This window comes from Asparagus officinalis, chromosome 4, assembly GCF_001876935.1.
Source record: "Asparagus officinalis chromosome 4, Aspof.V1, whole genome shotgun sequence".
Classification (NCBI taxonomy): domain Eukaryota; kingdom Viridiplantae; phylum Streptophyta; class Magnoliopsida; order Asparagales; family Asparagaceae; genus Asparagus; species Asparagus officinalis.
This window is the reverse complement of record NC_033797.1, coordinates 105819838-105831043: the sequence shown is the minus strand read 5'-3', so window position 1 is coordinate 105831043 and position 11206 is coordinate 105819838. Positions and strand designations below refer to the sequence as shown.

The 11206-nt window shown below is 34.2% G+C and overlaps 2 protein-coding genes across 2 annotated transcripts in view; both read left to right on the top strand.

The window, feature by feature from the left end:
• LOC109836078 (protein ALP1-like) lies at positions 6705–8476 on the top strand. The gene is made up of 2 exons (XM_020403993.1): positions 6705–7143; positions 8343–8476. Exons 1-2 carry the CDS (start codon positions 6737–6739, stop codon positions 8416–8418), a joined length of 483 nt encoding a protein of 160 aa, XP_020259582.1. The 5' UTR covers positions 6705–6736; the 3' UTR covers positions 8419–8476.
• Positions 10020–11206, top strand: part of LOC109837931 (TPR repeat-containing protein ZIP4) — a 7424-nt gene continuing 6237 nt past the window's right edge. The window contains 2 exon segments of the mRNA XM_020406316.1: positions 10020–11202; positions 11205–11206. The exon segment at positions 11205–11206 is cut by the window's right edge and continues 224 nt beyond it. Of these exon segments, the coding sequence (XP_020261905.1) occupies positions 10104–11202; positions 11205–11206 (1101 nt within the window). The 5' untranslated portion in view covers positions 10020–10103.

Genomic DNA, 11206 nt, shown 5'->3' with positions numbered 1-11206 from the left:
AAATATTTTTAAGGGAAAAACCCCATAATCAAGATAAAGTGAGGGATTCCATCACCCTTTCCTTAGCCTAAAAATCACTAATTCCTCACTACACCATCCAAGCCTAATAAAAACTCATTAGACGTTGGCCCTAAGGATTCGAGCTCAATAAGGAACAAAGAATCCTTAAGTGATCCGGTTTAAGTTTTCTTAGATTAGTTGGTGTCTAAGGCAAGGTTTAGGGGTTGCGTAAAGCACTCCGTAAGAAACAAGGTACTTAATTGATATCTGATCGCCCTCTAGTACTATCCTTACCTGGCTAACTACCCAGGTAAAACTTTAATTTTTTCACTTTAGGAGTTTTTGGTTAGGAGCTAGTCTAGTTGAGTTAGGCTTAACCCTAGAGTTAGAGTGATTAAAAAGTGATTGATTTTGATTTGTTTTAATTAGGTTTTTCCTCTTTTTCCATTCTATTATCATTAAAAAAACTAACTTTTATAAAAAAAAGAGTATAAAAAGAAATAGTTTTGGTGTATGCAACTGTGATCATTAAAAAAACTAACTTTTATAAAAAAAAGAGTATAAAAAGAAATAGTTTTGGTGTATGCAACTGTGGATTAGGGATAATACACATCGATTAATTCGGCAACTGTGGATTAGGGATAATACACATCGATTAATTCGCTTTGAACCAATCATAGAAATGGAGCATCCTTATCCACCCGTTCTTCAAGATATGTGCTATCCCATTAGGAATGCAATCCCCTCTTGCATTAGGCTCCTCGAAACAAATGGAATAAATTTTAAGCTTAGACTGTATTACATAAACATGCTTCCCAAATTCCTTGAAAATAAAACAGAAAATACATATATTTTTATCTCGGAATTTGAGGAAGTGTGTATTATGATTAAAATGAGAGAATTAACAGAAGATGCGATCAAACTCAGATTTATTCCATTTGCTCTCAAAGACAAAGCAAAAAAAAATGGTTGTATAGCTTACCCGTAAATTCCATCACTACTTAGGAGGAATTTATCACCATTTTTCTTAAGAAAATTTTTCCTATCCATAAAACGGTGAAGCTAAGAAACAGGGAATTTATCACCATTTTTCTTAAGAAAATTTTTCCTATCCATAAAACGGTGAAGCTAAGAAACAGCATAATGAATTTTAAAATTATCTCGGGAGAACCTTTTTAGAAGTATTTTGACCGATTTAAAGATCTTCTCATCCAATGTCATCATCACGGTTTAGAAAAATAGCGATTGTGCCAAATAATTTATGAGGGATTAGATTATTCTGTAAAAACTTCCTTAGAATCAATGTGCCACGGGGATTTCATGAGGAAAAATAATGATGAAGCTTGGGAGTTTTTAGAGAGTCTTTCTGAAGAAACCAAGCAATGGGAACATTGTAATGACCGAGTGTCATCAGTTCCCCAACCCAAATCCAGTGGTATTTCCTTAGAGTCAAACATTGCATCTAAAGCTAAGATGGCCACAATCATGCGTAGGTTAGAAGCTTTAGAAATCAAGGAAAGAGCCCCGGTTCAAATCAATCAAGCTTTAGAAATCAAGGAAAGAGCCCCGGTTCAAATCAATCAAGTTTCAGCCTCAGGATGTCACAACTGTTTGTCACCATCTCATATTTTAGAAGAATGTCCTCTCTTAGGAAATAATCAGCCATTAGGACAGGTCAACGCTGCATTCCAGCATTCTGCAAATGATCCATTTTCTACAACCTATAATCCAGGTTGGAGAAATCATCCTAACTTTGCATGGAATCAAGGAAATTCTCCCGGAACTCAAAACTTCACTCCCGCTTTGACCCAACAATTTTCTAGGGGAAACACAGTTCCTTTCAATCCACAATTTCAACAACCCATTCTGCCGTATCAAAATCAGTCTCCTCTTCATCAAGCTGTAATTCAGACTCCTCACAATCCAGATCAGGATAAATGTCTTAATGTCTTGGAAAAGGGTTTGGAAACCATAATTAAGGCCTCCACTCAAACCACGAATATGTTGACTCAAACATCCAGCACTCTGAATTCCTTTATGCAATCAACCGGACAAATGCTCAATTCCAACACTCAAGCTATAGCTAGATTAGAATCCCAACTTGGTCAACTAGCTAGTGCCATGAGTGAAAGAGAGAAAGGAAAATTTTCGAGTCAACCCGTGGTCAATCCTAAGGACACAGGATGCAATTCATCCTATGAAGTTCAAGTGAATGCAATCCATTCACTTCGGTCAGGTAGACAAGTTGATAATCAAGTGAGAACTCCTCTAAGTCAAACTATTGATCTAGTACAAATTCCTTCTCCTTCTCCTTCTGATGAATCTATTCAACAATCATCCCCCTTAGATGATCAAGAACCTGAACCGGAACCTGAGCCTGCTTTTGATAGGTTTAGACCAGTTGCTCCCTTTCCAGATAGACTCAGGCTTAGGAAACACTCCCCTCAAGAGGAGAAGATCCTAGAAACATTCAAGCAGGTTAAGGTCAATATTCCTCTCTTAGATGTAATTGAACAAATTTCATCTTATGCTAAATTTTTAAAAGAATTATGCACTAAGAAGAGGAGAATAAATGTTCCAAAGAAAATCTTTTTAGCCATCAATATCAGTGAAATGCTATCAAATCCCATACATTTAAAACGTAAAGATCCAGGTTCCCCCATCATTTCATGTATCATTGGTAATACTCACATTGATAAGGCGCTTTTAGACTTAGGGGCCAGTGTCAATTTGCTTCCATATTCAGTCTACCAGCAATTGGGTCTAGGTGTACTGAACCCAACCAAATACATCTTACAGTTGGCTGATAGATCTGTTAAGGTCCCTATGGGTGAGTTAGAGGATGTTCTGATTAAGGTTGGAGATTTTATTTTTCCAATAGATTTTGTAGTCTTAGAAACACAGCCTGTTTCCAATCCCAAAGGACAGACACCTGTCATCTTAGGATGACCTTTCTTAGCCACTTCTAATGCTCTCATCAACTGTAGAACTGGTTAAATAAAGCTGTCCATTGGGAATTTGACTGCTGATCTTAACATTTTTAATCTAGGAGACCAACCAAATAATCAGCCTCTAAAAATAAATTACATTCAGGAAAGATCAGAAGAAGAAGAAGAAGAAGAAGAAGAGTCTGATTTGAGTTTTGAGGAAATTTTTGATGAAGAGTTAGAGTTTTTAGAAGAAGCAGATCAGGTCCTTGAGAATAGTAAAACTGTGTTAAACATTTGCTGCTTTGAATTAAAATTTAAAGAACTCTTTCTTGATGAACTTAGATTCTTGAAGAATAATCAACAACCAAATTTTTAGAACTCTACAGAAGAATTGGTTGTTAGAAAACAAAACTTCACAGTACAAGAGTCTAAGTTCATTAAGAAATGCAAAATGCATGACACCAATAATACCTACCTTAAAATGCTTGGAATTTCACATTATTGATTATATCAATCTGAATTTATTTAAAATCCGGGAAAGAATTTTCAACAATAAGGTAGGATTCAATGTAGAATACGAGCTCTTCGTGTTGAATACTTCATTCTACATTATTTGTTTTGTTTATTTTAGAATAATAAAAAGAATTTATTCTTCTCTCAATCAAGAGTTTCTTATTCAGTTGAAAAAAAATAAAAAAAATAAAAAAAAAGAAAAGAAAAAAAAGAAGAGAAAAAAAAAAAAAAAAAAAAAAAAAAAAAAAAAAAAAAAAAAAAAATTTTTTTAAAAATAAAAAAAAAGAAAAGAAAAAAAAGAAGAGAAAAAAAAAAAAAAAAAAGAAAGAAAAAAATAGAAAGAAGAATAAATTTTTGTTTCCATCCTCCTCAGACCAAAGGTAATTACAGATTTTTATCAGCCGACCAAATGTAAATATTTCAGTTCTTATCTGCTTTACTTTATGCATCATATAGTTTGCATTGAGGACAATGTAAAATTTAGGTGTGAGGGTGGGAATTAGTTATTTTTTTCTCTTTGTTTTACATTTTTTTTTTTGCATTTTTGTCATTTTTTTCCTTTTCCAAAAAAAAATTATAAAAATATCGTCACTTGCCAAATTAATAGAGTTATGTAATAATTGATTTATTTGATAAATTTTAAATTTTCTAATCTGATATTTACTCAAGTTCACTTTTTATGGTAACTCTAAATAAAGTTCTTAAGAAATGATTTTCAAAGTAGTATACTTTACTTAAGCCTTAACTTAGATTTTTATATAAAATAATGGAATACATGCTTAGCTTAGAGTTAAAAATAATTCTTCAAAGTGGCTTGACTTACATATTTTTCAGAATATATACACATATACATATAAAAAAAATTGCAAAAAGTAGAGTGCAAAAAATGGGCACCAAAGAAAAAAAAGAAAAAAAAAGAAAAAAAAGAAAAAGAAAAAAAAACTCTTAAATTCAAGGTAATTCTATCTTATAAAGCCTAAGCTGATCGAGTAATTAAGCCCAATAAGTATTTCCATACTTAATAACCTAAACCCAATTGGGTTGGGATCTATTGGCTCAAAACTCGTTAAATGGTCGCTTAGAAAGCCCGTTAAAGTAGAAAAAATATCACTAAGGAAAAAAGAGTTAAAAATAATAATAATAATATAAAAAAATAAAAATAAAAATACTAATAAATGTTTTATATATAGTTATATTTGTATATATGGTCATGGAAAATATTTTAGATCAAACAACTTGACTATTATTTTAAACAAAGAGTTAGCATGTTCTTTTCCAAACTTTTAAATTAAATTTCTAAGTTTGGCTTAGTTTTTGTACTGCTATAATGAGAAGATTTTCTAAAAAATTTACCTTAGAGTTATATATAAAAATGTTTTCTTGAGTAATAACTAGCTTCAATTATCAAGTAAAGTTAGTTATTTACTAACTTCTTTAATTTGGCAAGTTGACCGAATTTTGTGGGTATATTCACTGCAAACCCTCACGAGACTACAACTCGTTCACTAGGGTAACCTAGGCGTTTAAAGGCTTGTTGTATGCGCTAAATACAACCGTGATTCTTGCGAAAGTGAGTTAGGTTTCTTTCATTTTTCTTTCTTTGCTAGAGGACTAGCAAAAGTTTAGGTGTGGGGGTATTTGATAATCATATTTTATTATAATTTTATACTCTCATTATCTAGTTTATATGAATAAATTTATCACTAATAATTATTTTTATCTTTAATTGCAGGTTAATTAAAAATAAAAGCCCAATATCTCTTCTTTCAATGAAGCCCACTAATTAAATGAAGAACTCAAGCATGAAAGCCCAAAAGAAGAAGAAATGCCAAAGAAACCCAAGCCCAAAGCATAAAAGAAGAAAAAGCTGCAAATTGCAATTGCAGCGCACTGGGCATTGATGCCAGCATCGATACCCTTATCGATGCTGGTATCGATGCCATAGTCATTCTGTTACGAATCTAAGACTGAAATTTATGATTTTTTGGATAAGATTTTGATCCAATGGCTCTCATTCACTTATGTTTACTGTAAATAGGGGTAGAGAGTGAGGGGTTAAAGGGGTGAAAATTTTTGTAACTCCTTTTGAAGATGAGGGCTACTCTTAATTGAGAAGGCCTTCCAAATTTATAACTTTTTGTTACAATTAATAAAATAATTTTTTCACCACTTTAAATTTTTCTCTTCTTCTCTTTGTTAGATGATGAAGATGAAGATGAAGATGGAGATTAATTTGAAGGTTTGTTTTTCTTATTCCTCTTTTATTGCTTATTAGTTTAGATTTATTTTCATACTTGTAATTAGATTTTATTTTCTTGTTTAAATAGCCAAGAGACTAGAACCCTCTTGCCTTAGATTTATTTCATGCTCATAGATTAGATTTATTTCATGCTATAGCCAAGAGACTAGAACCCTCTTGCCTTAGATTTATTTCATGCTCATAGATTAGATTTATTTCATGCTAATAGAGTAGATTTATTTTCTTGTATTTAATTCTTACAATTTATCTTGTAGTTTAGATTTTGCAATTTATATTATAGTTAGATTTTAATTTCTTGCACTATTCACCTTGAGGCTAGAACCCTCTTGGGTTTAGTTTTTCTTTTTTTTTGGATTTTCACTTTCTTTGATTCGCCTTTAGGCTAGAACCCTCTAGGGAATCACCTTTTTCTAAGAAGTGGATTCAATTCTAGATTATCCATATCTTTAATTGAATCCGCTATCTTTACATTCTTAATTTTTTTTATTTGTTTCTCGATTTTATTCATTCTTCCTTCTTGCCTTGTTGATCACATTTATTTTTTACTCACATCCATTCTCAAAAACATTGATTTACACTATCACTTTCACTGTCATTATCTCTCCACAATCACATTCACTCATCACTCCTATTTGTCACGCACACAACATAAGAACCGATTTTATATTTCCTCCTACAAAACACTTTCCTCGTGGGATCGATAACTCTTTATACTATAACTTGATTAGTTGTGCACTTGCAACTTTTTGGTATATGTTTATGCCGCATCAGGGACTCATATCCAATTAACTATTCCCTTGGAAGATCAAAGTAGATATTGAAATAGAAAAGGAGAGACCAATACAAATGTACTAGGTGTTTGTAATGCCAATTTGAGATTTTCATATGTGCTACCTAGTTGGGAGGGTTTAACATCAGATTCTCGTATTTTGCGTGATGCTTTGTGTCGACCCAATGGCTTGAAACCTCCCTCAAGTAGGAATATAATTTTTTAATTTTTATATATGTATTGCTTCCTAGTTTTTACATTGTTATGACTGAAGATTTTGATTTTATAGATAAATACTTTCTTGTGGATGCTGGGTATACAAATGGGCCGGGGTTTTTGGCACCTTATAGAGGGACTCGCTATCATATAAAGTCTTGGAGAGAAAATGGTCCAAGAAACTACAAGGAGTTATTTAACCAACGTCATTCCTCTGCTAGAAACACAATTGAGAAGGCATTCGGATTGCTAAAAAAGCGATGGGCTATATTACAGACAGCTAGCTTTTATAGTGTTAAGACTCAAATTAGGATCATTAATGCATGTTGTATTCTTCACAATTTTTTACGTGAAGAGATGAATGAAGACGACTTGTTGAATGATGTGGATCGAGAATTAGAAGATGATCCTGTTTTAGAAATTAAGAATGTAGATGAGGAGCGTATCACCACTGTGAGAGTTACAAATGAATGGAGTAACTTTAGAGATGATTTAGCTATGCAAATGTGGGATGAATACCGACTTTGAGAGGGGGCTAGCATCCATAAGATTTGATGCTAAAGTTGGTCAGCAGTTATGAATAATTTTATGTCTTTGATAAGTTTTAAGATCTTTGAATATTGGAGTAACATTGTTTTGTTCATTGCTTGCAGACTTTGCAGTAGCTATTTACACTTATAGCCATCACCTTTTCCTCGTGCCTTCATTCTACAATGTCAAAGGTTCATTATTAATCAACCTTTGTGCTTTATTACTAATTTTGTATCATTCACTTTGGTATGTATTAGGATGACAAAGAAAGGGAAACAAATTGCATCTAAGTCGAGATCATATGTTGTGTGGAATCGTGATATGGACTCAGCTTTAGCCAATGTGTTGTACGATCAAATGAACCAAGGATTAAAAGTCGATGGTACTTGGAAGCCTCAAGTGTATCAAGTTGCGGTTGATGCACTAAAATCATTTAATAGCAACTTGAACAAAGATATCGTGAAGAATCGACTCAAAATTTGGAAAACACATTATAATGTTATCTATGACATTAAAAATAAAAGTGGTTTGACGTGGTGAGATGATGAGAAGAAAATGGTGATTATACCCGCTAGTGAGCAAAAAGTATGGAGCGACTATGTTTCGCTAATATCGCACTTTATACTTATTAATTTGAATTATTAGTTTATTGCATATATCTAAAAATATTTGTGAATATTTTTATATTGTAGGCTAATCTAGATGCAAAAGGCTACCAGAATCGTTTGATTGAAAGTTGGGATGACATTATGGTGTTATGTGCAAAAGATAGAGCCAATGGTGAAGGTGCAGAAACCTTTGAAGAGGCTGCTAATGCAATGCAACATGAGGAATCTAAGGCACAATCCGAAACAAATGAAGGTGGAAGCTCTTCAAGGAAACATCTTCCTAGAGCATCAACTAGTGGTGAGATAAGCTCAAAGAAACAAAAGAATGAGGATAAAACAGTTGATTCACTTGCACTGATGGCAGCTTCTGTGAGTGAGTATTTTAATGAGAGAAAGAAGGAAGTAGTAAGAAAACCACCAACCGCAGAGGAGATTCATCAAGTGGTCTAAAAAATACCCAACTTAAGTCGCATTCAAGTGTTCAATGCATTTGAGAAGATAATGGATAGCAACCCGGAAAAGTTTTATTTGTTGAAGTCACTTCCTGATGATGAAAAAAGAGATTTTATTCTCTTTATTCTTAAGGAGTAGTTTCTAGTTTTCAGGTCGGACTACTTTTCTTCATCTCAATGTTATTCTTCACAATATTTTTAACTGAATATTTCTAATTTTTTGATGATTTCTTATGAATGCATTAGGGTTTTGTGTACTATTTTTTCCTTTTTTATTCTTTTTTTCGCTTATCTCTTCTATTTATTGGTGTTTTGCAGTATAGGAAGGAGCTGAGTGATTTTCTTGAGACGCCTCTTGGCAGGGGATTTGCTGTGAGTTCTTATCCTATGCATCATTTTTAGTACTTGATTGATTGTTTTTTAATGTGAAAAATCAAATTTTGTTGAATCGGCCGGCAAGGGAGCAATTATTGAGGTAAAGCCAAGACTCACGGTGTCTTTTAATTTTCCTACTTCATATGAGTTTTCGTTGTGCGTTGTTTTCCTCAGTTTGAGTAATAGCAGCAGTGGCTTCTAAGATATGTTAAGAAAATATACATGATTAGCAAAATTCTCACAACTTGATTAGCAAATTAAGATAAGTTTAGAGAGTTTTCCTCAGTTTTGTACTTCTCACAACTTGATTAGCAAATTTCTACACCATGTCAACTTATATATACATGCATGTCATTCAATTGAACTGCATTAATTGTGAATGCCACCTTTACCTTCTCAATATTATTTGTTTTTCTACTTGTCATTCAATTGAACTGCATTAATTGTGAATGCCACCTTTACCTTCTCAATATTATTTGTTTTTCTACTTAGTTGGTCTGTGTGTTATGGTGATCTATTGCAACAGAAGGTGTCATATATGTTCTGAGAGCATTTTATATCCAGTGTGTTTTTCTCATAAGCAGTCTCAGGCTTTTCTAATGTTAACGTTATGGTTTTTTTTCGCAGATCAAGCGTGATATTGTGCTGAGAGTGCTTGTGCTTTGGTGTCACCTTTTTTGTTTCTCATTGTCACTTGTTGTGGTGTTTGCTTCTATGGTGAATGATTGTGGCTTATAGTGTACTCCAATATATTGGCATATGATGTTTTGTGGTTTGGTACATTTGCTCTTTTATTGGATGTCTTTGTGAAAGATACTAGTGGAGAGTATATCAAAGTGATGTCCAAGTACGTTAACGAAAAAATTAAAAGATACTTATTATATGAAGTGTTTTATCTGTTTGCTGGGGCCTCGTAAAGTATCAGAGATGAGTTTAGTTATCAACTTACCTAAATTTGTGTTTTTTGGTTACTATTTTACACATCTCCATTGCATTTGATGTAAACAAGATGGGTTAAGAGAATAAATTTTCATCAATTTTAAATTCAAATTGATGTAAACAAGATGGGTTAAGAGAATAAATTTTCATCAATTTTAAATTCAAATTCATGTATAATAAAGCACCCAAATACTAGATTTTGAAATCAAAGATTTCAAATCATTTCATTTAATAAAGATATCCAAACAAAAGATTTTTTAAATCATAGATTTTAAATCCTAAATTTAAAATCCCTTGATTTTAAATTAAAGTTCCTAAATCTAAAGCAAAGTTCCCAAACGTAGCGTGAGAGTATTGCAAATGTCAGCACTATTGCAGCGCAGCCTGCAAAGATTACACTTGGCGCAGATATAAAGTTTTACACCAGTGAACCAATTTAGACACTGTATCCTTTACCCCCCAAACCAAAAATCGTCCCCTAATTCCCGCCAAAATCAAATAAGCTCCCAAATGCGAATCGCCGAGATCTCGCCGGACCTCCGACCAACAACCTCCTCGGCCGCCAGAGCCGCCTCCAGCCCACAGTCCAATCACCACGTTCATCTACTCTCAGACCTTGAGTCCTCTATCAAATCCCTCGAATCCCTCTCTCCGTCGTCGGAACCTCTACCGCAAACCCTAACCCTAGGTCTTCGAACTACCCTCTCACTTCTCTCCTCCTCCCAACCCTTTTCCGATTCCACCAAGCTCCAGATCTGGAAGCTCAGCTACCGTCTCTGGAACGCCTGTGTCGATCTATCCAATGCACTCCACCAAAACCCTAGCCATCGTCAGGATCGAGATGAGAATTGTGATCAAGATCGAAGTCTCGCCGATCTCCGCCAAATAGCAGCGGATCTACTCATTTTGGCGGGAAACCCCACCAGAATCCCCAAACCAGAGCTTAAGTCGGCGTCTTTCTTCTGTAAGGCAGGTCTCATTTGGCACGATCTCAACAGCTTCGATCTCGCCTCTACTTGCTTCGAGAAGGCCGCAGATCTTGTCTCCTCAGTTAAGATCGATCAGATCCAAGACGAGGAGGAGAAGAAACTGCTTCTCGATCTCAATCTTGCTAGATCCAGGACAGCATGGGAGATGTCCGATCGAAATCTCGCCGTAATGCTTCTAAATCGTTCCAAAAACTTGATTTTTGGATCTCCATCAGCTTACAAAACCCTAGCAGAACAGTTTCTACAGTTTGGCAAACATGGAATCTCAAAGACCTATATGGATGCATCAAAACTATTGTCTGAAGCTTTGGATCTATGTGAGAAGGGGATCTTGTCATCTAAAACCGAAACCTTAACCCTAGACCTTGAAGCACTGAAAGGCAAATGCCTTCGGTTCCTAGCAGCAGAAAGATTACAAACTGAGGATTTTGAAGGGGTTTTGAAGTGTGTGAAAGTACTAAGAGGAGCAGAGAAGAGAGAAGGAAAAGAGCACCCGAGCATTGGTTATATCGCATTGAAGGCTTGGGTGGGTTTAGGTAGGGTTTTAGAAGCTGAGAAGGAACTAAAGGGGATGATGGGCAATAGAGAAGTTCCTGAAAATGTGATTCTTATGGCAGCTGAGTT

Excerpts from the sequence above, each read along its gene's own strand:
- LOC109836078 (XM_020403993.1), top strand. The coding sequence starts at position 6,737 with ATGACTGAAGATTTTGATTTTATAGATAAATACTTTCTTGTGGATGCT. Across the intron at positions 7,144-8,342 it reads GAGGAGCGTATCACCACTGT|GGAAAAGTTTTATTTGTTGA; the intron begins GAGAGTTACAAA and ends GGATAGCAACCC.